Source organism: Oncorhynchus masou, chromosome 20 (genome assembly GCF_036934945.1).
Source record: "Oncorhynchus masou masou isolate Uvic2021 chromosome 20, UVic_Omas_1.1, whole genome shotgun sequence".
Lineage (NCBI taxonomy): Eukaryota > Metazoa > Chordata > Actinopteri > Salmoniformes > Salmonidae > Oncorhynchus > Oncorhynchus masou.
Genome location: NC_088231.1, coordinates 10,565,239 through 10,589,986, shown reverse-complemented (window position 1 = coordinate 10,589,986; position 24,748 = coordinate 10,565,239). Strand labels below are relative to the sequence as shown.

At 43.0% G+C, this 24,748-nt stretch overlaps 2 protein-coding genes across 2 annotated transcripts in view; both read right to left on the bottom strand.

The window, feature by feature from the left end:
- Window positions 1-1,261, bottom strand: part of LOC135506936 (uncharacterized) — a 33,874-nt gene extending 32,613 nt beyond the window's left edge. Inside the window, exon 1 of the mRNA XM_064926371.1 lies at window positions 976-1,261. Coding sequence (XP_064782443.1) covers window positions 976-1,261 — 286 coding nt within the window. The remainder of the gene's footprint in view (window positions 1-975) is intronic.
- Window positions 1,262-6,763: 5,502 nt separating this feature from the next.
- LOC135506939 (sal-like protein 1) lies at window positions 6,764-24,379 on the bottom strand. The gene is made up of 6 exons (XM_064926374.1): window positions 23,895-24,379; window positions 23,463-23,593; window positions 20,371-20,544; window positions 11,016-11,177; window positions 10,470-10,584; window positions 6,764-8,500 (listed from the first exon to the last, which is right to left on the bottom strand). Exons 1-6 carry the CDS (start codon window positions 24,175-24,177, stop codon window positions 7,452-7,454), a joined length of 1,914 nt encoding a protein of 637 aa, XP_064782446.1. The 5' UTR covers window positions 24,178-24,379; the 3' UTR covers window positions 6,764-7,451.
- Window positions 24,380-24,748: the final 369 nt, after the last annotated feature.

The window sequence follows — 24,748 nt, the reverse complement described above, 5'->3', positions numbered from 1 at the left end:
AAGTTCATGACACATCTGTTCCACAAAAATAGAAAACTTTTACATTTTTCTATAATTATTGCCAGGTTGGTTTTCACAGGCTGTTAATTTAATGAATCAATTAGGTTAATTCATTGTTGTGAATCCCTTTTAGGTATTTGTGATTTCAACATTATTCAACTGTTTGTTATGTCTTGTATTATGTACAACCACAATGGCACGACTGTAGTACTGAGCTATGCCTATGCCATGTGGTGGAAGAAGGGAGACAGGAAAAGAATAAGAATAATAATATGACTAATGAAAGCATACTTTAGTGTAAGACAAGACAAGGGGAGGGAAGCTCAAAATAAAAACATGCCAGCCAGATGAGCCAGTGTATGAACTGAATTGCACATGAATGAATTGACAATAGCTGCATAGGAGCTCACTTGGCGATCTGAAAGCTAAGTTAATGTGGAGTTTCCACGTTTTTATGTTGTTGCTATTTTGAATCGTAGAAACTCGTTTTAGCAGCGTAACTGTCACGGAAATCATCTTTGTTTACATAACGGGGATGAAAAGAACAGTTTTGGCTGTAATGACCTCCAAAATTGGAGGCATTAGCTCATCACACCATTGATATAGCAACGGACGCTGACAACTAATTGAATGCCTTTGTGGCGCAGGGGTGATAGTTCGGTAATCTGGCCTTGGATGTAAGGTAATACTACTCATTACTTCTTGATATACTATTTATTGATTATGTTCCATGCATCACATTCAGTAAATCAAGAATCTGGTTAGAATTTGCTAAAATCATTTGCTCTTAATTGACCTTCCTGATAAAATCCAAAACTGCACGATAGCTAGCTACGTACTTAATTATTCAGGGAAGTATTGAATGCTACTATTCAAAAACTGACCAAGACCCAATTCTGGGCAACACATCTCAACACATGCGCACATAGGAACCGGGCGACAGGCTCCGCAGCCTTGGCCATTTGCTAAATGTACCTCTTGCCATTCCTCTGTATGGGTCGAGGAACTTGACACTATTTGGACTGGCGGGGACGCGCTCTCGCGTTGTCCTCTCTGCGCGCTCCCGTGCCACCTTCAGTTCTAGTTGCTGCAGTTTCCTCCGCAATGTCCTGGTTTCTTTCTGGCTTTGAGTTATTTCCAAACGAAACACTGCATAGTCGTCGTCTACGAGTTTACAGATTTCTGCAACGGCTGCATTCGCTAACACCTCCATGATGGAGGCTATTTGAGTGTGAAAAACCATAACGTTACAGTTAGCCATTGTTAGCTAATGTTAACCAGATAACATCTATCAACCAAGTTCTGTCTCCAACGCGAATTAAACACTACCTGGGGTAAGTATGTGATGCTGTGCAGGTAAATTAGTCATATTTTGAATTCCAGGGTAATAATAATTGTCTACATAACAACAATAAAAACGCTAACGTAGAAACTGTTCTTAGTCACTGTTCACTTCCGTTTACACTGAAGAGAAGTGATATTATTGGTTGGCGTCAAAGTCCAAAGGGTGTGGTTCAATGAAAAAGTATGCGCTCTATTCTTTTAAATACGGTACTGCTTATCACATCAAATCTCCTATGATCTGTATCTTTTTTGCTGAGAGCAGACTTCTTTAGAAATAATAGAGTAGAAAATAATGACTTAATTCCATTTACATCACCTCAGTATTTGATTTATTATGAATCCCCATTGGCAGCAGCCACTCTTCCTGGGGTCTGGCAAAATTAAGGCAGTTATACAATTTTAAAAACAATACAATATATTCATAACAGATTTCACAACACACTAAGTGTGTGCCCTCAGGCCCCTACTCCACTACTACATATCTACAACACGAAATCCACGTGTACAGTGCATATGTTATCATGTGTGTGTATGCATATGTCTGTGCATATATTTGTGTTGGTTCACAGTCCCCATCGTTCCATAAGGTGTATTTTTTTTAAATTATCTGTTTCTACTGCTTGTGTCAGTTACCTGATGTGGAATAGAGTTCCATGAAGTCATTGCTCTGTGTAGTACTGTGCGCCTCCCATAGTCTGTTCTGGACTGTAAAGAGACCTCTGGCATGTCTTGTGGCGTATGCATGGGTGTCTGAGCTGTGTGCTTGTTGTTTAACAGAGAGCTTGGTACTTTCCACATGTCAATCAATACCTCTCACAAATACAAGTAGGGATGAAGTCAATATCTCCTCCACTTTGAGCCAGGATAGATTGACATGCATATTATTAATGTTTGCTCTCTGTGTACATCCAATGATCATCCGTGCTGCTCTGTTCTGAACCAATTGCAATTTTCCTAAGTCTCTCTTTGTGGCACCTGACCCCACGACTGAACAGTAGTCCAGGTGTGACTAAACTAGAGCCTGTAAGATTAATATTAAACTGTCCTTATTCTAGCATAGATTTACTGTCTCTCAACAGGTATTTACACAAGTACAGTACCAGTAAAAAGCTTGGACATACCTACTCATTCCAGGGTTTTTCTTAATTTATTGTAAAAATGTTCTACATTGTAGAATAATAGTGAAGACATCAACTATGAAATAACACATATGGAATCATGTAGTGACCAAAAAGTCTGAAACAAATCAAAATAGCCACCCTTTGCCTTGACAGCTTTGCACACGCTTGGCATTCTCTCAACCAGCTTCATCTGGAATGCTTTTCCAACAGTCTTGAAGGAGTTCCCACGTATGCTGAGCACTTGTAATGATTTAACTATTAGAATGATATCCGGACAGTCGAACTTCATGTGTTTTAAAGAAAACAAGTATTTTTTTACTTCAATGGAGACATGCTCACGGGTGCGCTGTGCTCTGCTTGTTTCGTCAGAAGGGTGTAGAGGGGCGAGAGAGGAGCATGGGCCGGTGTGTGTGACAGTCAATATATGGCACAGAGGGAGTGCGAGAAAGTAGACAAACCGACTTGCGCTAGTTAGGCAAACTTGCTGCTGCCTTACATATCTATCATACCATCTGGTAGTGCCTGTCTTAATTGTATTAAGAAGCTAGTTAGCTACGGTATCCAGCTAGCTAGCTAGCAAAAGTAGCAAGGCTAATTAAGGCTATTTTGCTTTGCTCCCAATACTTGGCCAGAACAACCCCATTAATATGAAACAGCCTACCTGATGGTTGATCGTTGTAGACTACTCCTTCTCATTTAGGCAATTAAATTTCGCAATTGCATTTTGCAACGATTAGAAATCTCCCATTTCACTTGCTACGCATGGAGCCTCTGAATGTAGCACCACTTTGATTGACGACAATAAGAAAAAGCTTTACCTGTGCCTCTTTATGGGGTGCACTCATAAAAACTGTAATGGTCTATGCTTGTAGGCTATGTAGAAATGTCACACAGATAATTGTATTTAATTTGTGACATAAGCCTTAGTTGTTAAAATAGGCCTATATGTTTCTCTCAAATGAATACTCTCCCAAGTTATTCAATACTATTGTCCATGGATATTTGAATAACAGTGCCCATCTCTAAATCAGTCCCTCCAATGATAAAAATAACCATGACATTCAGCACAGAGTCAATTTTGTATTTAACCTCAACAAAAAGGTCATACACACAAATGTTGAAGTACAGTACTTTGATTGCACCACAGATGCATGTGACAATTAGACTAACTTTTCTTACTGTAGTAACACTTTACCTTTTCTGTGAATCTGGTACCCTCACTTTGCTCAAATACTTTTGAAAAGGTTTAACATTAGATTACGCACTGCTGCACTACTTGAATTGAGGCACTATTGTTTCCTCATTTATAAAACACCAGCATCATGGTTGTAAAGATGGGGAGAGGTCTGCCCATGATAAAGAGATGCTTAGCTTTTTTTGACACCACACACCACAAAGCAAGTCATGCAGGGTCTAGAATATTATCTCTTATCTTGATTATTGTCCAATCATATGGTCAAGTGCTGCAAAGAAGGACATAGTTAAGCTGCAGCTGGCCCAGAACAGAGCAGCATGTTTTGCTCTTTGTAATCAGAGGGCTAATATCAATAAGCCAGTCTCTCTGGTCTAAGAGTTGAGGAAAGACTGACTGCATCGCTTCTTGTTTTTATAAAAAACATGAATGTGTTGGAAATTCCTAATTGCTTGCATAGTCAACTTACACAAACGCCACCAGGGGTCTTTTCACAGTCCCCAGGTTCAGAACATATTCAAGGAAACGCACAGTATTGTACAGAGCCAAAATTGCATGGAACACCATCTCATATAGTGCCAGTGAACAACAAACCTGGTTTAAAAAAAAATAAAGCAACACCTCACACCTCTCCCCTATGTGACCTACTTTTTTGGTGTATGTACTGACATCCACCAATCAGGCCTTTATGGTAGTGGCCAGATGGAAGCCACTCCTCAGCACATCTCCCCCATGTGACCTACGTTTTGTGTGTACAGTGCATTCAGAAAGTATTCAGACCAGTTAACCTTTTCCACATTTTGTTACGTTACAGCCTTAGTCTAAAATCTTTTTTTATATATACTCAATCTACACACTACCTCATAATGACAAAGAAAAAACAAGTTGACATTTTTGCTAAATTATTAAAAATAAACTGAAATATGACATTTACATAAGTATTCAGACCCTTTACTCAGTACTTTGTTGAAGCACCTTTGGCAGTGATTACAGCCTCGAGTCTTCTTGGATAAGACGCTACAAGCTTGGCACACCTGTATTTGGGGAGTTTCTCCCATTCTTCTCTGCAGATCCTCTCAAGCGCTGTCAGGCTGGATGGGGAGCGTTGCTGCACATCTATTTTCAGGTCTCTCCAGAGATGTTTGATCAGGTTCAAGTGCGGGCTCGGGCTGGGCCACTCAAGGACATTCAGAGACTTGTCCCAAAGTCACTCCTGCGTTGTCTTGACTGTGTGCTTAGGGTCGTTGTCCTGTTGGAGTGTGAACCTTCACTCAGTCTGAAGTCCTGAGTGCTCTGGAGCATCAAGGATCTCTCTGTACTTTGCTCCGTTCATCTTTGCCTCGATCCTGACAAGTCATCCAGTCCCTGTCGATGAAAAAGATCCCCACAGCATGATGCTGCCACCACCATGCTTCACTGTAGGGATGGTGCCAGGTTTCCTCCAGATGTGACGTATGGCATTCAGGCCAAAGAGTTCAATATGGTCTGAAAGTCTAAGTGCCCTTTGGTAAACTACAAGTGGACTGTCATGTGCCTTTTACTGAGGAGTGGCTTCAGTCTGGCCACTCTACCATAAAAGCCTGATTGGTGGAGTGCTGCAGGGATGGTTATCCTTCTGGAAGGTTCTCCCATCTCCGCAGAGGAGCTCTGTCAGAGTGACCATCTGGTTCTTGGTCACCTCTCTGACCAAGGCCCCCCCCCCCCAATTGCTCAGTTTGGCCAGCTCAAGGAAGAGTCTTGGTGGTTCCAAACTTCTCCCATTTAAGAATGATGGAGGCCACTGTGTTCTTGGGGACCTTCAATATTGCAGAATTTCTTTGGTACCATTCCCCAGATCTGTGCCTTGACACAATCCTGTCTCGGCGCTCTACAGACAATTCCTTTCACCTCGTGGCTTGGTTTTTGATCTGACATGCACTGTCAACTGTGGGACCTTTTTATATAGACAGGTGTGTGCCTTTCCAAATCACGTCCAATCAATTGAATTTACCACAGGTGAACTCCAATCAAGTTGTATCAATGGAAACAGGATGCACCTGAGCTCAAATTTCAAAACAAAGGGTCTAAATACATATTTACATAAGGTAAGTTTTTTCTTTTTAATAAATGTGCAAAAATGTAAAGTATTTCGCTGGGAAATTGTTTATTGAATCCATTTTAGAATAAGGTTGTAACGTAACACAATGTGGAAAAGGTCAAGGGGTCTGAATGCTTTCCGAAGGCACTATATGTACTGACATCCACCAATCAGGCCTTTATGTTAGTGGCCAGACGGAAGCCACTCCTGGTACTGTATGTACAACTGATAATGCAAACAATCATGCACACTACATTTTTTGTCTGTAATGTATTTTTCATTATGTGTCAGACCCCAGTAATGCTAACTGTCGCCAATGGCATCGGCTAATGGGGATCCTAATCAAATCAAAATCAAAAGGAAAGGGTTGTCAGACACCATCCCACCAACCATCAGTATACTAATTATTTCCTCAGTTCACCTCATCATGCAGTTCCCTACTACATCCAAAACCAACAGAATTAACTACAAACTAGCACTACATGGTAGGATGTGGACTGTAGTGTGAGGGGATGACAGAGGCTCGCCTCATAGGAGACTGTTGCCGATTACTGCCCAGGTGTGGTGGTCTCAGGCACTTATTGCTGCCGATGCATCACCCAGGTGGTGGATGTTCCAGCCTACCTACAGAGGAGGAGGTGTGTACTGCAGAGACAGATGTGCCTGATAAAGCTCCGGGCCTGTCTGACTGATATCTCCCTGTACCATCAACGCCGATTCCAGTCAAGCTACTCCTTTACTGAACTGCATCGTCATCTAGCTGTGACCCTCTTCCATGAACTGCCAGCTCCCTGAATTTTTATTATTTATTTTTTTAAGTGGTAGGTTCTGTATGAAAAGTGCTATATGAAATAAATATATTTTTATTACATATCAAAGGGCTGTGTGCATTTTCTGCTGGTATATCCTAAGGTAGCTCCTGCTCAGCTGGTTTCTCTGTGGGTTCAGGAAGAGGTGTAGTCTGGTTGTCCCCCATGACCAGGGTTCCCTCAGGCTTCCCCTGACCCTCCACACACCCCTCCTGGAAGAGAGCGGTGATACAGATTACACAGACATACACTCCCTCAGATAAACACACTTTCAACATGGCGTGTTTACCCACCCCCACTATGTTAGTCCTATCTATTTAGTCCTATATTGTAGTTACAGAATGACATTATGGTGGACATACATGTGGGTAAATATGAGTCAGCTATGATAAGTGAAAATTCCTCAGACAAACGCGACTGAACTATTTTGATGTGTGTGTAGATATTTCAGTAAGTATGGTAAAGTGCTGATGTGTATGCAGAATAAGGTGAGATCAGATGGGACGCATATTAGTCTCATATAAAGTCTTAATGAAAAGTCCCATTGTGTTTATTAAACAGATTTAAATACACCACATGAAAACCACACAAAAAAATATTAATAAAAAAGAAATCAGCATGAACTTGATGAACTGCATTTTCTCATTAAGTTTGAGGGTAAATAATAAAATGAATGAACATCATATAGCCTACACAGTACAAACACTATGTAACAGACTTTTTAGGCTTATACAATGTCTGAATGCAATATTTTACCCAGGAATATTCAACACTGAAATATGCTACTATTGTTATTCCAAATGCATTGGTGGCTCTTTTCTGCTGACAACAATGAAAATGAATCTGTCTTTAATGCATGATTTGATCTAAACATCAGAAGCTATCAAGAGGAATGGTTACTTTCCATGTTATAGAGTGGGATGGTTTTTCTGCTGGTGTATCCTGAGATAGCTCCTCTCTGAGAACCTCTTCCCGCATTGTGTACAGGCGAACGGCCTTTCTCCCATGTGGACCTTCAGGTGCATCTTCAGCTGGTCCTGGCGGGTGAACCTCTTCTCACACTGGAGGCAGCTGTAGGGTTTCTCTCCTGTGTGGACCCTCTGGTGCCTCTTCAGGTCACCAGCCTGGGCGAAGCGCATGTGACACTGAGTACAGCTAAACGGTTTCTCCCCTGTGTGGACTCTCTGGTGTCTCTTCAGGCTGAAAGAGTGAGAGAAACTGGCTCGGCACAGGTTGCAGCCAAATTGTTTCTCCCCCGTGTGCACCCTCTGGTGGATCTCTACCTGTTTGGAGAAAGTAAAGACTTTCCCACAGAACGAACACGGGAAGCGCTTCTCTATGGCGATATCACCTTTACTGATTCCATCTCTACTATTTTCATTTGTCAATGAGCTTGTATAGCCATTTAGTGTTGAGGCACTGGCATTGTCTGAGTTCTGGTTTAACATTAAGAGAGTTTGAGGAGGACAAAGGCCAGGGAGTGTCTGTGTTGTCACAGGGTCCATGTTCCAGTTGATAGATCCTATAGAAGGCAGGCTGAAGGCAGCACCTGTTGGGGGGTTAACCTGAGTTGCCATCAGTCTCTCTGAATCACGACTATAGGAGCAGGACGGAGCATTGCTAGCGAAGTCTGTATCTGTTCGCTCTCGCTGCATACTGACATCACCTCGTCCCCGCAGACCAAATCTACGCCTTACACTAGTCTCAGGCAGTCTGTTGTCTTGGAGACTAAGTTTGGATGTTGTTTTGTGTTCCACTGTCGGTTTCTGGTTGAGGTTAACAGTGTTGTTCCACAGCCCAGAGTTGAGGACGCTGTCCCATCCACTGACCTCCACTATGTTGCCTCTGGTCCTGACCTGCTCAGTGATGTTGTCCCCTGGGCCCTTGGCTGCACCCATCTGGGTCTGGGAATCCAAGCTGGCCGCCCAGTCTCCTCTGTTAGCCTCCAGCCAACCACCTACATGAAAAGGTTAGAAAATAGACTTTACAACCATGGCAGAGAAAATGCTATATATTTCTTTTGTCAATTACCTGGTCAAGTTCATACATTGTGTTAAAAAAAATGTAAACTTAAGTTTTATTTATTTAATTTTAAGAAGGAAGAATAAATAATAGCAAGGTGTATCACTATTCCCATTGAAGTATGTCTATGCAGGTAGCCTAGTGGTTAGAGCGTTGGGCTGCCTTAATCAAAGACATGGATGCTATTATTTATTCTTCATTCATAAAATTAAATCAATACAACTTATGTTTACATAAAACACACATTATAAAAGTATGAACTTTCCCTTTTATTATGTGCACTACATGACCAAAAGTATGTGGACACCTGCTCGTAAACATCTCATTCCAAAATCATGGGCATTAATGAGGCTGCCCCCCCACACACACTCCACTCCACTCCACTCTTCTGGGAAGGCTTTCCTCTAGGGGATTTTTTAAAATTTTATTATTATTTAAAATAAAAAAAAGGCCAATGTTGGGCGATTAGGCCTGGTTTGCAGTCGGCATTCCAATTCATCCCAAAGGTGTTCGATGAGGTTGAGGTCATGGCTACACTGTACAGTTGGAAGTTTACAAGTGTACATACACCGTAGCCAAATACAATTAAACCCAGTTGTTCACAACTCCTAACATTTAATATTAGTAAAAATTCCCTGTCTACGGTCAGTTAGGATCACCACTTTATTTTAAGAATTTGAAATGTCAGAATAATAGTAGAGATTCATTTCAGCTTGTATTCCTTTCATCACATTCCCAGTGCGTCAGAAGTTTACATACACTCAATTAGTATTTGTAAGTATTGCCTTTAAATTGTTTAACTTGGGTCAAACGTTTCAGGTAGCCTTCCAAAAGTTTCCCACAATAAGTTGGGTGAATTTTGGCCCATTCCTCCGGACAGAGCGGGTGTAACCGAGTCAGGTTTGTAGGCATCCTTGCTCTCACACACTTTCTCAGTTCTGCCCACAAATTTTCTATAGGATTGAGGTCCGGCCTTTGTGATGGCCACTCCAATACCTTGACTTTGTTGTCCTTAAGCCATTTTGCCACAACTTTGGATGTATGCTTGAGGTCATTGTCCATTTGGAAGACCCATTTGCGACCAAGCTTTTAACTTCCAGACTGATGTCTTGATGTTGCTTCAATATATCCATATAATTTCCCTACCTCATGATGCCATCTATTTTGTGAAGTGCACCAGTCACTCCTGCAGCAAAGCACCATCACAACATGATGCTGCCACCCCTGTGCTTCACGGTTGGGATGGTGTTCTTTGGCTTGCAAGCCTCCCCCTATTTCATCCAAACATAACAATGGTCATTATGGCCAAACAGTTCTATTTTTGTTTCATCAGATCAGAATTCTCCAAAAAGTATGATCTTTGTCCCCATGTGCAGTTGTAAACCGTAGTCTAGCTTTTTTTATGGCGGTTTTGGAGCAGCGGCTTCTTCTTTGCTGAGCGGCCTTTCAGGTTCTGTCGATATAAGACTCCTTTTACTGTGGGATATAGATACTTTTGTACCTGTTTCCTCCAGCATCTTCACAAGGTCCTTTGCTGTTGTTCTGGGAGTGATTTACACTTCGCACCAAAGTACATTCCTCTCCAGGAGACAGAACGCGTCTCCTTCCTGAGCTGTATGACTGCTGCATGGTCCCATGGTGTTTATACTTGCGTACTATTGTTTGTACAGATGAACGTGGTACCTTCATTGCTGGATAAACCAGACTTGTAGAGGTCTACAATTTTTTTTGCGGAGGTCTTTCCTGATTTATTTTGATGTTCCCCTGATGTCAAGCAAAGAGACACTGAGTTTGAAGGTAGGCCTTGAAATACATCCACAGGTACACCTCCAATTGACTCAATCAGAAGCTTTACACCACTCCAGCCGACTCTTCACACATACTTTTGTGTATGTCGCCCTTACCTTGCTCCCCCATCTTTAGTCCACTTAGCAAATCAATGCTCTCTGGTCCGTCTTCTATTGTCTCCTCTTTCACCAGCAGCAGATCAGGCTTCCCATCCTCCATGTTGTTTACTGACTGCAAGAAATAAGGTTGGGTTTAGTTGACACTATTTGGGTTGGAATTGGATCTTTCAAAGGCATGTCAAGACCAGGGCCAGTATCCAGAAAGTGTCTCATAGTAGGAGTGCCAATCTTGGTTGGTGAATCGATCTTAGGCACTGCATTGCAGTGCTAGAGGCATCACTGCAGACCCTGGTTCGATCCTGGGCTGTATCACAACCAGCTGTGATCGGGAGGGCCGCGCATAATTGGCCAGGGTCGTCTGGGTTTGGCCGGGGTAGGCCGTCATTGTAAATAAGAATTTGTTCTTAACTGACTTGCCTAGTTGAATAAAGGATCTGTCCATATAAGTTTATTAATTATGAACTACAAGGCAAAACTGATCTTAGATCAACACTCCTGAGACACTGACCTAGTACCATTCAAACAGTAGTTCAGTGGGCTCACCTCAGTGAGACTGTGTGTGGTCCTGTTCTGCTCAGCTGGTTCCTCTGTGGGTTCAGGAGGAGATGTAGTCTGGTTGTCCTTCATGACGATGGTCCCCTCACGGTTCCCCTGACCCTCCTCACAGCCCTCCTCCTTCACCAGCAGCACCTCCAGACCCTCCTCCTGGAAGAGAGGTGATACAGACATACACTTGAAAAAATAAGAATAAAACAAGGGGGTCAATTAAAATAGTCTGGGTAGCCTTTTGGTCCCAGACTTGGCTCTCCTGTGTCACTTGTCCTGAGGTAGCAGAGAGAACAGTCTGACTTGGGTAGCCTTCCTCTGACACCGCCTGGTATAGAGGTCCTGGATGTCAGGGAGCTCGCCCCCAGTGATGTACTGGGCTGTATGCACTACCCTCTGTAGCACCTTGCGGTCTTGCTGCCGAGCAGTTTCCATACCAAGCAGTGATGCAACCAGTCAGGATGCGCTCGATGGTGCAGCTGCATAACTTTTTGAGGATCTGAGGACCCATTCAAAATGTTTTCAGTCTCCTGAGGGGAAATAGGCGTGGTTGTGCCTTCCTCACAACTGTGTTAGTGTGTTTGGACACCAAGGAACTTCAAGCTTTCAACCATCTTTACTACAGCCTTGTTAAGTAGTGCTGTAACACAGCCTACGTTGTAATATGTTAAATGTATATTGAAGAACCATAATTACTACTACTGGATAATTGATAGGTACAGTAGTTAACTGAAGGGTTGTCCCAACTTGTTAAAATGTTTAAATCATTATAATACTACTACTAATAATAGTTATAGCAATTTGTAAGTCGCTCTGGATAAGAGCGTCTGCTAAATGACTTAAATGTAAATGTAATAGCAGTGTTCCTTATCAGTCCAGTATGTATGCAGGTATTTGTATTTCCAACCAGTAATACCAAGCAAGGCCAGTAGGTGGTTATGGTACTGTACACTGTATGGGTGCAGGTTCCATAAATACAATGAACATGGTGCGATCTCATCTCCCCTGTGAGAAGCACTCTTTCCAACTTTTGCAGAATGTTTAGACTGTCCTGGTCAAAACTGTCGCCAAACTGAACCTCCACACCATCCAACACTTCAAAAAATTCTGCCCTATAGTGATCCACTGCTTTACCAGCAAATCGTCTTGTGTGTCTCAATGGATTCAATGGAGTCAACCAATGTTTTTGCTTTCTCATACAGTGCAAGGTAGCTTTCGTCATTTCTGCTGTTTACCCCACACGCTGGATAACTGGACACTGATTGGATTTAGCTGGTGTGCTGTTACAGTTACACAGTGGCGGTGGGTTTGGCAGTTTTGATGTGCTGTGAATTTTACAATGGCTTTTCTCCAGTTCCTAAATCCTGCACTAATGAAGGCAGCATCTGCTCTTTGGCCAAAAGATGGCTGGCTTGAAAACCCTTGGCTACAGTGAAAACACAACACTCCTTTTATTGATGGATTATAATGTAGCCAGGGGAAATTGCGAAACCATCTCATGAAATGTCAACACTCTGTTGGCAAGAGTGTGCGGTTCTATAAATTGCGGGTGTGGCTGATTATGGTTCTGTGCCATCACTGAGGTAACTGAACAATGCTGTGCCACTGTCCCCTATACTGGTGCTGCTGGCAACAAGGTTGACACAGGGTCCTGCCGTGGCTGTGCCACTGTCCCCTATACTGGTGCTGCTGGCAACAAGGTTGACACCGGGTCCTGCCGTGGCTGTGCCACTGTCCTCTGAAGTCTCTCTCCTTGGCTCTTTCCCTTTCACCACCCTCACTGCCTCAGTCTGTCTCCTAGAAAATAAATAAGGTGTTTGCCGTACTCCTAACTACCGGTACCCAAAACTACACAATTATTCACAACAGCAATACCATTGCCTTAAACTGGTGACTGAACTAAGATTTGTTTAAGTTGAGAGTGGGGGTATCCATGGCATTTTCCAATGATGTCCCTATTTTACAAGTCAAAAAAATGGAGAACCTTTCATAATGTTGCCAAACAAAGACTCAACAAACTTACCTGCGACTCCCTGTCTCTGCCAGTCTGTCCCTGCCCATCTGTGCCCTCTGTTGCCTGATCTGCCTAATAACATCATTGTGAAACATTTTCATTAGCATTTCACTTCTTTCTAATTAACATTTTTTCAACTAGTCTTAGGCTACTAGAGTTCTTGCTTTGCGTTTTGGTGTACTGAAAAATACTTTTTACTTTTTTCTGACATTTTTCTACCTGGCAGGCTGGCTAGCTGCACACACACACAGTGTGTAGGTTATTTACAGTAGGAGATGGGCTTCTATCATCTTATCTTATATCATTCTATATGGGCTTTGATCTAAAAGGTAGCTAGCAAATGTGAAACGGATTGCAGTGACAAGAGTTGACAGCTGTATGAGTTTACCATTTACACAACATATGCTGCAACCTTTTGTCATTTTAATATAGTTTGTTTCATATTGGCTGGCTTCCATCAATAGTTGAATTTGCAAAGCTAGCGAGCACAAATTCCGTTTCTGTGGTGTTTGCTATAATCTTTGCTATCGTCAGTTTACTCCAAGATCGGCACACGTGCTTCAAAGTCCCATAGCGACAATTTAGCTTTTGTTACGAGACCATTAAAGATATTTAAGACAATGGTAGAAGATAGTGTAGTTCTGTTCAGTTGGGAGTTCAGTTTATCGCAGGAACTTTGAAGCACTACAGCTACATGCTGATCTTGGAATAAACTGATGATGGCAAAGATTCCATCTTTGACGACGCCACAAATGGAATAGGTACTAGCTAGCTTAATAGTAAATGTTTGCCGGCTAGCTCTGCAAATTCAGCTTGTGTGTGTAAACCCTAACAACATAAAAAACAACAACGTTGCTATGGCGCGATTGACTGGATTAGTTACGTGCATTGAGTGCCTTTCGGACAGTAGATACGAACCCTCTTACCTGCCAGATAAGGTACTGGCAGTGGTCAAACCATTGTGAGGCAATGGGCGGGGGATCGCAATCTTTTGAAACTTAACGTGCTATTAAGTGTCTATAATCAGCACAAGTGCTTTCATTGCGTATTATTAATATTATTGAAATTACATAGTTTTGTTTACAGTGATATTGGGGGGACAAATCATTTTTTTCCCAGGATGGGAGGGTCGTGTCCCCTCCTTCTCCCCCTGGGATTTCCGCCTATGTGTGAGGGCACTGAAACACCGGCAATTCGAGTTGCTGGAGGAATACCAGACAGAATAAGGCGACTTGATATTTCACAGTGAGGCGAGATGGCGGTCTCGTGGCAGAGTTTGAAAGATTTCCTCTCTTCCCTCATCCGTGTATTTGTTGCAAGGAGAGAGAGGAGCCAGAGCTGGATAATCCACAGTGGATATTAACACACAGTGGCCTTTTTTAACTGACGCCACCTGAACACGGTGAATCTCCAGCTCCAAGCAAAAGCTAAACTTCTGGCAAAATGCTGTGTGTGGTCACAGCATTTCAAAATAAAAATCACCACTGTTCATACCAGACAGTTTGTTAATTTATCAAAACTCCGAGCAGTGACCACATCCAACCCAGACATACTGCAACATTTTTGCGTGTGTTGGAAGAGCTGAAGTTTGAGTCATGATTCAAGGATATCATGGAGTACCCCTTTCATGTGCCAGTGTTATCTCTGACCCCAGTCATCACAGCCCTCTGTCCTGACCGTGCTGGAATATTTGCTGCAGGCAAATGACACATTGCAAGGTGAACTAAGATCAGGTGTTATCCATTTCTGGAGCCTTGTGTCAGGCAGAGTATCCACTTCTGAAGCAGTGTGTGCAAAAGGTGACATTTTTTTTGTCAGCACTCATTCATGTGAAGCAACATTTTCAACAAAGAACATTGTGAAACAAACACAGAGAAACAGACTGACCAATGCACACCTGTATTGCGTCACAAGGATAGCAACAGACTATAAAATTTAGAATGAATTCAGTCAAGGGGCAAGAAGGGACATTTTCACTCATCCAACTACGGAGGTAACACTTAATATGGGTCATATACATGTGATGTAGCCTATTTGATGTGTGTATGTATATATTTGTGATGTGCTGTACATCAAATCAGTTGCATGTGCTCTATTGCTCTGATTTTGCTCTGAATTGATATTGTAAGAAAAAGTACATGATTGTCTCAATCGAAAATGTCCCCCTTACAAAATTGTGAGTAACACTGTTATATGCTGTTTAATCGTCGTCTGTGATCAGGCCTTCGTTGGAGTTGCAGTCGTGGGTGAACAGGGAGTACAGGAGAGGACTAAGCACGCACCCCTAAGGGGTTGAAGGTCAGCATGGCAGATGTGTTGCCCCCAGGACCACATTCAGTCCCAGGGTCCTTAGTTAGTGATGAGCTTGGAGGGCAGTATAGTGTTGAACACTGAGCTGTAGTCAATGACCAGCATTCTCACATAGGTGTTACTTTTGACTAGGTGGGAAAGTTGAATGTTAACGCGTTTAAAGGTCTTACATGGGCTACGGAGAGTGTGATCAAACTTGTCACCTGGAACAGCTAGTTCATTGCATGGTTCAGTATTGCTTGCCTCGAAGTGAGCATAGAAGGTAGGCTCGCGTCACTGGACAGCTCATGGCTGGGTTTCACTTTGTAATCCCTGATAATTTGCAAGTCGACAAGCGTCAGAGCCGGTGAATTAGGATTATCTTAGTCCTGTCTTGACTGTTTGATGGTTCGTCGTAGGGCGTAGTGGGATTTCTTATAAGCGTCTAGATTAGTGTCCCGCACCATGAAAGCAGCAGCTCTAGCCTTTAGCTCAGTTGATGTTGCCTGTAATCCATGGCTTCTGGTTAGGATCTGTACATACGGTCACTGGGGACGATGTTGTCGATGCACTTACTAATGAAGCCGGTGGCTGATGTGGTATACTCCTCAATGCCATCGGAGAAATCCCAGAAAATCTTCCAGTCTGTGCTAGCGAAACAGTCCTGCAGCTTAGTATCCGCTTCATCGGACCACTTCCGATGAGTTTTTGCTTGTAAACTGGAATGAGTAGGATAGTTCTGGTGAGATTTGCTAAATGGTTGGTAAGGGAGAGCTTGTGCACGTCTGTGTGTGGAGTAGCTGAGTCCACCCCCCCCCCAGTTGCACGTGACATGCTCGAAGAAATTAGGTCAAACAGATCAGTTTTCCTGCATTAAAGTCCCCGGCCACTTGGAGCACCGCCTCTTGATCAGCATTTTCCTGTTTGCTTATGGCCGTTTTCAGCTTGTTGAGTGCGGTCTTAGTGCCAGTAGCAGTTTGTGGTCGTAAATAGACAGCTACAAAGAATATATACACTGAACAAAAATATAAACTGTTGGTCCTATGTTTCATGAGCTGAAATAAATTATCCCAGAAATTTTCCATATCCAAACAGCTTATTTCTCTTAAATTTTGTGCACAAATCCCTGTTAGTAAGCATTTCTCCTTTGTCAAACCATCCACGTGACAGGTGTGGCATATCAAGAAGCTGATTAAACAGCATAATTACACAGGTGCACCTTGTGCTGGGGACAAAAGGCCACTAAAATGTGCCGTTTTGTTACACAACACAATGCCACATATGTCTCGTTTTGAGGGAGCATGCAATTGGCATGGTGACTGCAGGAATGTCCATGTGTGTGTGTCGTGTGCAATTCTCTTTATTTATAAAGAGACACAGACCACCCCCCCCTGGTCTTACCGGAAGCTGCTGTTCTGTCTTCCCGATGCACGGAAAATCCAGCTAACTGTATATTATCCATGTCCTTGTTCAGCTACGACTCTAAAAACTATATCCTATGTTTCACAATGTCCTGTTGATAGTCTCGAACGGGGCTCATCCAGTTTATTCTCCAGCGATTGCATGTTCGCAAGTAGAGTAAAGGCGGATTATACACTCGTCGACGCAGTCTCATCAGGAATCTGACTCGCCAACCCCTGGAACCCCTCTAATTACGAATGATGGGGATTTTGGCTTGGTCCAGGAAGAACAATATATCCTTTGTGTCTGACTCCTTAAAGAAAAATTATTGTCCAGATCGAGCTGTGTAATTGCTGTTCTGAGCTAAAAGAAGCTCTTTTCGGTCATAGGAAACGATAGCGGAAACATTACGTACAAAAAAAGTTACATGCAAATGCACAATTGGTCAGGAGCCTGTAAAACGGCAGCCATCGCCCTATGGCAACCGTCTCTTTTAGTAAGTGTATATTGATTATAACACACTGTCGTGTTCATGCAGAATAGGGTGAGATGTATACTAAAGAGAGTCATAATGAGAAAAATGTCTTACTCACAGTTCAGACGCCAAACTTATGGCGAGTTAAACTGAATAGAAATTAAGATGAGACAAGGACATCCCTACCGACCAAGCCCTCCCTAACCCGGACGACGCTAGGCCAATTGTGCGTCGCCCCACGGACCTCCCGGTCGCGGCCGGTTACAACAGAGCCTGGGCACGAACCCAGGGACTCTGATGGCACAGCTGGCGATTCAGTACAGCGCCCTTAACCACTGCGCCACCCGGGAGGCCACTTGATGGTTTCAGACGGCACTCTATCCCCACCCTTCCAAAGACAGTGACATTTTTTGTTCGGTGGGTGATGGGTGTTTGAACAAGGGCTTAGAATGAAAAGTTACTTTGTGTTTATTAAACATAAACAAGATTTAAATACACCATATGTAACCCACACATATACAGGTCTCAACTACAAATCTCCATGATACACTGCATTCCCTTTCTCATTGTCTTTGGGGGAAAACCTTAGCTGAATGGAGGTAATGGAATAGGCATTTGTGAACATCATATACAATGCCTTCGTAAAATATTCAGACCCCTTGACCTTTTCCACATTACAGCCTTATTATAACATTTATTCAATTGTATTTTTCCCTCAATCTACACACAATACCCCATAATGACAAAGCAAAAACAGTTCAAACATTTTTGCTGAGCACCTTTGGCAGCAATTACATCCGAGTCTACTTGGGTATGACACTACAAGCTTGGCACACACCTGTATTTGGGGAGTTTCTCCCATTCTTTGCAGACCCTCAAGCGCTGTCAGGTTGTATGGGGAGCGTCGCTGCACAGCTATTTTAAGGTCTCTCCAGAGATGTTTGATCAGGTTCAAGTCCGGGCTCTGGCTGGACCACCCTAGGACATTCAGAGACTTGTCCTGAAGCCACTCCTGCTTTGTCTTGGCTGTGTGCTTATGGTTGTTGTCCTGTTGGAAGGTGAACCTTCACCCCAGTCTGAGGGCGCTCAGGCCCTGGAGCAGGTTTTCATCAAGAATCTCTTTGTACTCTGCTCCATTCATCTTTCTCCAAGTCCCTGCCGCTGAAAAACATCCCCACAGCATGATGCTGCCACCATCATGCTTCCCCGTAGGGATGGTGCCAGGTTACCTCCAGATGTGGCATTCAGGCCAAAGAGTTCAATATTGATTTCATTACATCTCCACACAGGAACTCTAGAGCTCTGGCAAGAGTGACCATAGGATTCTTGGTCACCTCCCACTTCCCCGATTGCTCTAGGAAGAGTTGTGGTGGTTCCAAACTTCTTCCATTTAAGAATAATGGAGGCCACTGTTGTTGGGAACCTTCAACGCTGCAAACATTTTTTGATACCCTTCCACAGATCTGTACCTCGACACAATGCTGTCTCTGAGCTCTACGGACAATTCCTTCGAACTCGTGGCTTGGTTTTTGCTCTGACATACACTGTCAACTGTGGGACCTTACATAGACAGGTGTGTACCTTTCCAAATCATGTCCAATCAATTGAATTTACCGCAGGTATACTCCAATTAAATTGTAGGCACGTCAAGGCTGATCAATGGAAACACGATGCACCTGAGTTCAATTTCAAGTCTCATAGCAAAGGTTCTGAATACTTAAATAAGTTATTTTTGTTCTTTATTTTTTAATACATTTGCAAAAATTTCTAAAAACCTGTTGTCATTATGGGGTATTGTGTGTAGATGGAGGATTTTTATTTTTTAATTTTTTTTATTTTTTTTAGAATAAGGCTGTAACACAACAAAAATGTGGAAAAAGGGGTCTGAGTACTTTGAAGGCACTGTAGCCTACATAGTACAAACACAATATATAACAGACTTCTTAGGCTTACATATATGCCTTATATATCACACAATGTCTGGCTGTAATATTCTACCCAGGAACATTTAAACACTGAAATCTGTTATTCTTGTTATTCCAAATGCATCTATGGATCCATTCTGCTGACAATGAAAATGAATGGTCTTTAATGCAAGATTTGATCTAAACGTCAGAAGCTGTCGAATAGAATAGTTACTTTCTATGTTATAGAGTGGAATGGTTTTTCTGCTGGTGTATCCTGAGGTAGCTCCTCTCTGAGAACATCTTCCCGCAGTCCGTACAGGCGAACGGCCTCTCTCCCGTGTGGACCTTCAAGTGCCTCTTCAGATGGTGCTGGTGGGAGAACCTCTTCTCACACTGGGGGCAGCTGAAGGGTTTCTCCCCTGTGTGGACCCTCTGGTGCCTCTTTAGGGTGCCTGCCTCCGCAAAGCGCATGTGACATTGTGTGCAGCTGAAGGGCTTCTCCCCTGTGTGGACCCTCTGGTGGATCTCCACCTTCTGGGGGCAGCTGAAGCCTTTGTTACAGAAAATGCAGAGGAACCGTTTTTCTTTACTATTACCCGATGTTGCCCCCCCTCCCTGAACCTGGGCTCGAGCACTGTCGTTTGAGTTCAATACCTGATCGAAAAGGATGCGGCCGTTTGAATCGGAAGGCCCCATCGACGTGGACACTGGGTTGCGATCCCTGAACATGTGTAAAGGGGAGTGGGTCGCAACATTTGGATTTGTCTCGAAGCTTTCCCTGTAGTCTAAGAAATCTCTGCCCTGTGAGTGTCCGTCTCCAAGGTGATGATCTGCATTCCATGTGGGAGGAACGTCACCCTCCACTTTCACAACCACCTCATCTACAACCAGACCCTCCCCTTTCTTATCAAGGAACCCTTCAGAGTATACACTACTACTGTACCGGTTCCAGTTCCCTCTAGACAGATCAGTCTGGGTCTCTAAACCCAAGGGCATGTTGACATGTTCCGTCTCTGTAGTGTAAGAACAAGACAGATCATCACCACCAGTGTCTAACGTATCACCATCTCCAAGGGAATTAACAGTCCCCTGGCTCTGGTGAAATACCGGTAAATACTCTGAGCCTGAAGCAGGAGGAGAGCCCAGTGGCCCCATTCTCTCTGAGTCTGATCTGTGGTCAGATCCTGTGCGTAAGAGCCTTTGTGTTACAGTTAAAGTCTCGGTGTCTGTCTCTGACTTGAGGACGGCCTTCGATGTTCCACTGACCTCCGTAATGCTGAGTCGGGGCTGGGGCGTGGTGGCGAGGTCGTCCGTAGCTACAGGAGGCACCACTCCAGCCGCTGCTCCAGTCTGGATGTCTCTGCTGTGTTGTGGGTCGTCTCCTTCAGTCCTCTCCTGCTTGACCAGAGACAATCCTCCAGGACCTGCAGCCTCTGCAGACTGACAAGAAGAGAGGAGGTTATTACAGGTACATGAGTAGAAATGGATAACAATGTCGTAAGGATGTCTCACAAGCTCCCCTATGGCAAATAAATTACGATGTACATCAGTTGAGGCTACTGAGGGGAGGACGGCTCATAATAATGGCTGGAATGGAGCAAATAGAATGGCATCAAACACATGATCAATAACATTCCACTACAGCCATTACCATGAGCCCGTCCTCCCCAATTAAGGTGCCACCAACCTCCTGTGATGTACATGTAAGTAGGGATGTGACAATACTGAAACTATGCCATGACGACTGTGCCATAATGGGAAAAAACTTTATTACAAATTACTTTTTATTTTAGTTTACAAAAATGTGACCAGACAAGAATTCCATGAGGCTAATTTAATTTGACATGAAGCTCTTTTTTTCATCAGTTTTGTCCAGTTTTGGCGCCTGAGTGCTGTACTCAGATTATTGCATGGTGTGCTTTTTCCGTAAATCTTTTTTGAAATCTGACACAGCGGTTGCATTAAGGAGAAGTTTATCTATAATTCATGCATAACACTTGTATCTTTTTATCAATGTTTATAAATTGATGTGGCGCTCTGCAAAATCACCAGATGTTTTGGAAGCAAAACATTACTGAACATAACGCGCCAATGTAAACAGATTTTTTGATATAAATATGAACTTTATTGAACAAAACATACATGTATTGTGTAACATGAAGTCCTTAGTGTCATCTGATGAAGATGATCAAAGGTTAGTGATTCATTTTCTCTCTATTTCTGCTTTTTGTGACTCCTCTCTTTGGCTGAAAAAATGCCTGTGTTTTTCTGTGACTAGGTGCTGACCTAACAATGGCATGGTATGCTTTCTGAAATCGGACACTGGTGGGATTAACAAGTTTATCTTTAAAATGGTGAATAATACTTGTATGTTTGAGGAATTTTAATTATGAGACATCTGTTTGAATTTGGTACCCTGCACTTTCACTGGCTGTTGTCATATTGATCCCGTTAACGGGATTTCAGCCGTAAGAAGTTGAACACCCAAGCTTGTTCAATGAACAATAAACAATTAATGAACATGCACCTGTGGAATGGTCGTTAAGACACTAATAGCTTGCAGACGGTAGGCAATTAAGGTCACAATTATGAAAACATAGGACACCAAAGAGGCCTTTCTACTGACTCTGAAAAACACCAAAAGAAAGATGCCCAGGGTCCCTGATTATCTGTGTGAATGTGCCTTAGGCATGCTGCAAGGAGGCATGAGGACTGCAGATGTGGCCAGGGCAATAAATTGCAGATGCCTAAGACAGCTCTACAGGGAGATAAGGCGGACAGCTGATCGTCCTCGCAGTGGCAGACCACGTGTAACAACACCTGCACAGGTTCGGTACATCACACCCGCGGGACAGGTACAGGATGGCAACAACAACTGCCCGTGTTACTCCAGGAATGCACAATCCGTCGATCAGTGCTAAGACTGTCCGTAATAGGCTGAGAGAGGCTGGACTGAGGGCTTGTTGGCCTGTTGTAAGGCAGGTTCTCACCAGACATCACCGGCAACAACGTCACCTATGGGCACAAACCCACGGACGCTGGACCAGACAGGAATGGCAAAAAGTGCTCTTCACTGACGAGTCGCGGTTTTGTCTCACCAGGGGTGATGGTCGGATTTGCGTTTATCGTTGAAGGAATGAGCGTTACACCGAGGCCTGTACTCTGCAGCAGGATCGATTTGGAGGTGGAGGGTCTGGGGCGGTGTGTCACAGCATCATCGGACTGGGCTTGTTGTCATTGCAGGCAATCTCAGCGCTGTGCATTACAGGGAAGACATCCTCCTCCCTCATGTGGTACCCTTCCTGCAGGCTCATCCTGACATGACCCTCCAGCATGACAATGCCACCAGCTATACTGCTCTTTCTGTGTGTGATTTTCTGCAAGACAGGAATGTCAGTGACCCACAGCTCCACTAAAACCATTGACAACTGCGTGCCATTTAAGGGATTGTTAAATAAATGTTATAACTGTTTGGTTTTAATATCATCACCTCTTGAAGACTAAAACAAAATATAAAATAGGTGACAAAATTAAAGGTGCTTCACATGAATCTCCCCCATGTGGAAGCTAGATGAATTGCAAGAGCACTGGGCTACATTCAAAACAATCTCTCCCCTCCCCCGCATCCCATTTCCACATAACATGGAGACGGCTTGAGCCTTTTGGTTTTAGTCAACCAGATGTAAAAACTACATTTTTTGTAATTTTAACTTGATGGTACAATGATTCCCTACACTATTCAGTGCTTTTTTTTTACCCCACATTGAATGAAGTGTAGAATTTTAGCAAACAGGAGAGAGCGAGTTTCAGTGGTTTCTACATTGGATGATTGCGCTGGTTTCCAATAAATAGCACAGCCAAAGTCAAGACAGCTTTCCCATTTTGTTGTCAAATATAAATTCTGCCTTTTAGACTGCGATTTCGTATATGCTCAAATTGCTTTTTTTGTTACACAATGCACATTACCTTAACACTGGCCTGTGAGGATACCAGTATAGCAATATTTTTCCCAAGGGAAAAATTAAAACACCAAGCAGACTAAACTCTTTGGTCCTTTAAAAACCTGCTGTATGTAAAATATTGTCTCTTATAGCTAGAAAAATAAATAGATATGACTGGATGACAACTTAATTATGTTTGTTTCCAAATATGTGTGCTGTTTTCCTAAATAAGTTAAATACTATAGAGTATCACGATACTGGTAACGCTACCAGTATCGTGATACTCATTAGTATTTAACTTATTTAAGAAAACAGCACACATTTTTGGAAACAAACATAATTAAGTTGTAGGCAAAAAATTGTTGAGGGGAGCCTTTCTGAAATAAACTGGGAGCATTTTATGTACTGTAATCTAACCTCTATTACGATTACATGCTGGGTTGCGGTTCCACTCTCCTCATCAACAGTGATTGGTTGGTCATCTCTCCATGTATTGTGTTCCGCTGGCTTCACAATGCTCCTGTAGCCTCCAGTGAGATTTCCTTCACCTAAGAGAGTGATTGGGGGAAAGAGAAGGTACATTATTGACAGTTTTGACACGGTCTAGAATTGGCAAGAATGTAAGGTAAAGTTTCACATAATTTCTTAATATACTACTTATAGATCGATTGTTATGTTCGAGGCATCTTGTATTCAATGAGTAAATCAAGAAACTTGATAGTGTCTTTCTGCAAGTTAGTTAAGTAATGTGATTCTATCCAAAAACGGACTAAGACCCAATTCTGGTTAACACATCTAAAGTCACATGTGGAGATGTGAACGGCGCGACAGGCCTTCTGCAAAATGTACCTCTTGCCATTCCTCTGTATCGGTCGAGGGACTTGATACTTCTGGGGAAACTGGCGAGGACGCGGTCTGGCGTTGTCCTCTCTGCACGCTCCCGTGCCACCTTCAGTTCCAGTAGCTGTAGTTTCCTCCGCAATGCCCTGTTTTCTTTCTGGCTTTGAGTTATTTCCAAACGAAACACTGCATAGTCGTCGTCTACAAGTTTGCAGACCTCTACCACGGCGGCATTCGCTAGAACCTCCATAATGGAGGCTATTTGAGTGTGAAAAACCATACAGTTAGCCATTGTTAGCTAAGATTAGCAGCTAGCTAATGTTACCTTGATAAAATATCAACCAAGTCCCGTCTCCAACGCGACTTAGGCTACCTGGGATAATTATGTTATAATGTGCAGTTAAGAGTCATATTTTGAGTTCCAATGTGTAAATAAACGTCTAAATAACAACAATAAAAACGCTAACATGGAAGTTGTTCATGGTCACTTCCGTTTAAACTTATTCTTCACTGATTCTGAAATGGCGGTTGCAAACCAAAATTTAGTGATGCCTTACCGCCACCAACTGGACTGGAGTGTGGAACAGAGACAGGGAATGTCTCAAATTTAACTTTACCCAATTAAACTCGGCCTTCGTCTTAAGGAAATGGAATACATCATTCAAATACAATATCACCTTAAGGGTTTCATAACAATTAAATTAAACTTGGCTCTTCAATACCATTATTCCTAATAACAAATAGTCCCTTTCCCTCCAATACCGATGGCACTGAAATATAATTTGGTCCACTGTCTCAATCTCCTCCTGGCAGTGATCACACTTCCCAGTTGGATGTTTGTGCTGTTGAGTCTCATGAGTCCC

Coding starts and splice junctions, on each gene's coding strand:
- LOC135506939 (XM_064926374.1), bottom strand. CDS start 24,177: ATGGCTAACTGTATGGTTTTTCACACTCAAATAGCCTCCATTATGGAG. Junction 23,594..23,894: donor ATACAGAGGAATGGCAAGAG/GTACATTTTGCA, acceptor TCACTCTCTTAG/GTGAAGGAAATCTCACTGGA. Junction 8,501..10,469: donor ACTAAAGATGGGGGAGCAAG/GTAAGGGCGACA, acceptor CTTTTCATGTAG/GTGGTTGGCTGGAGGCTAAC.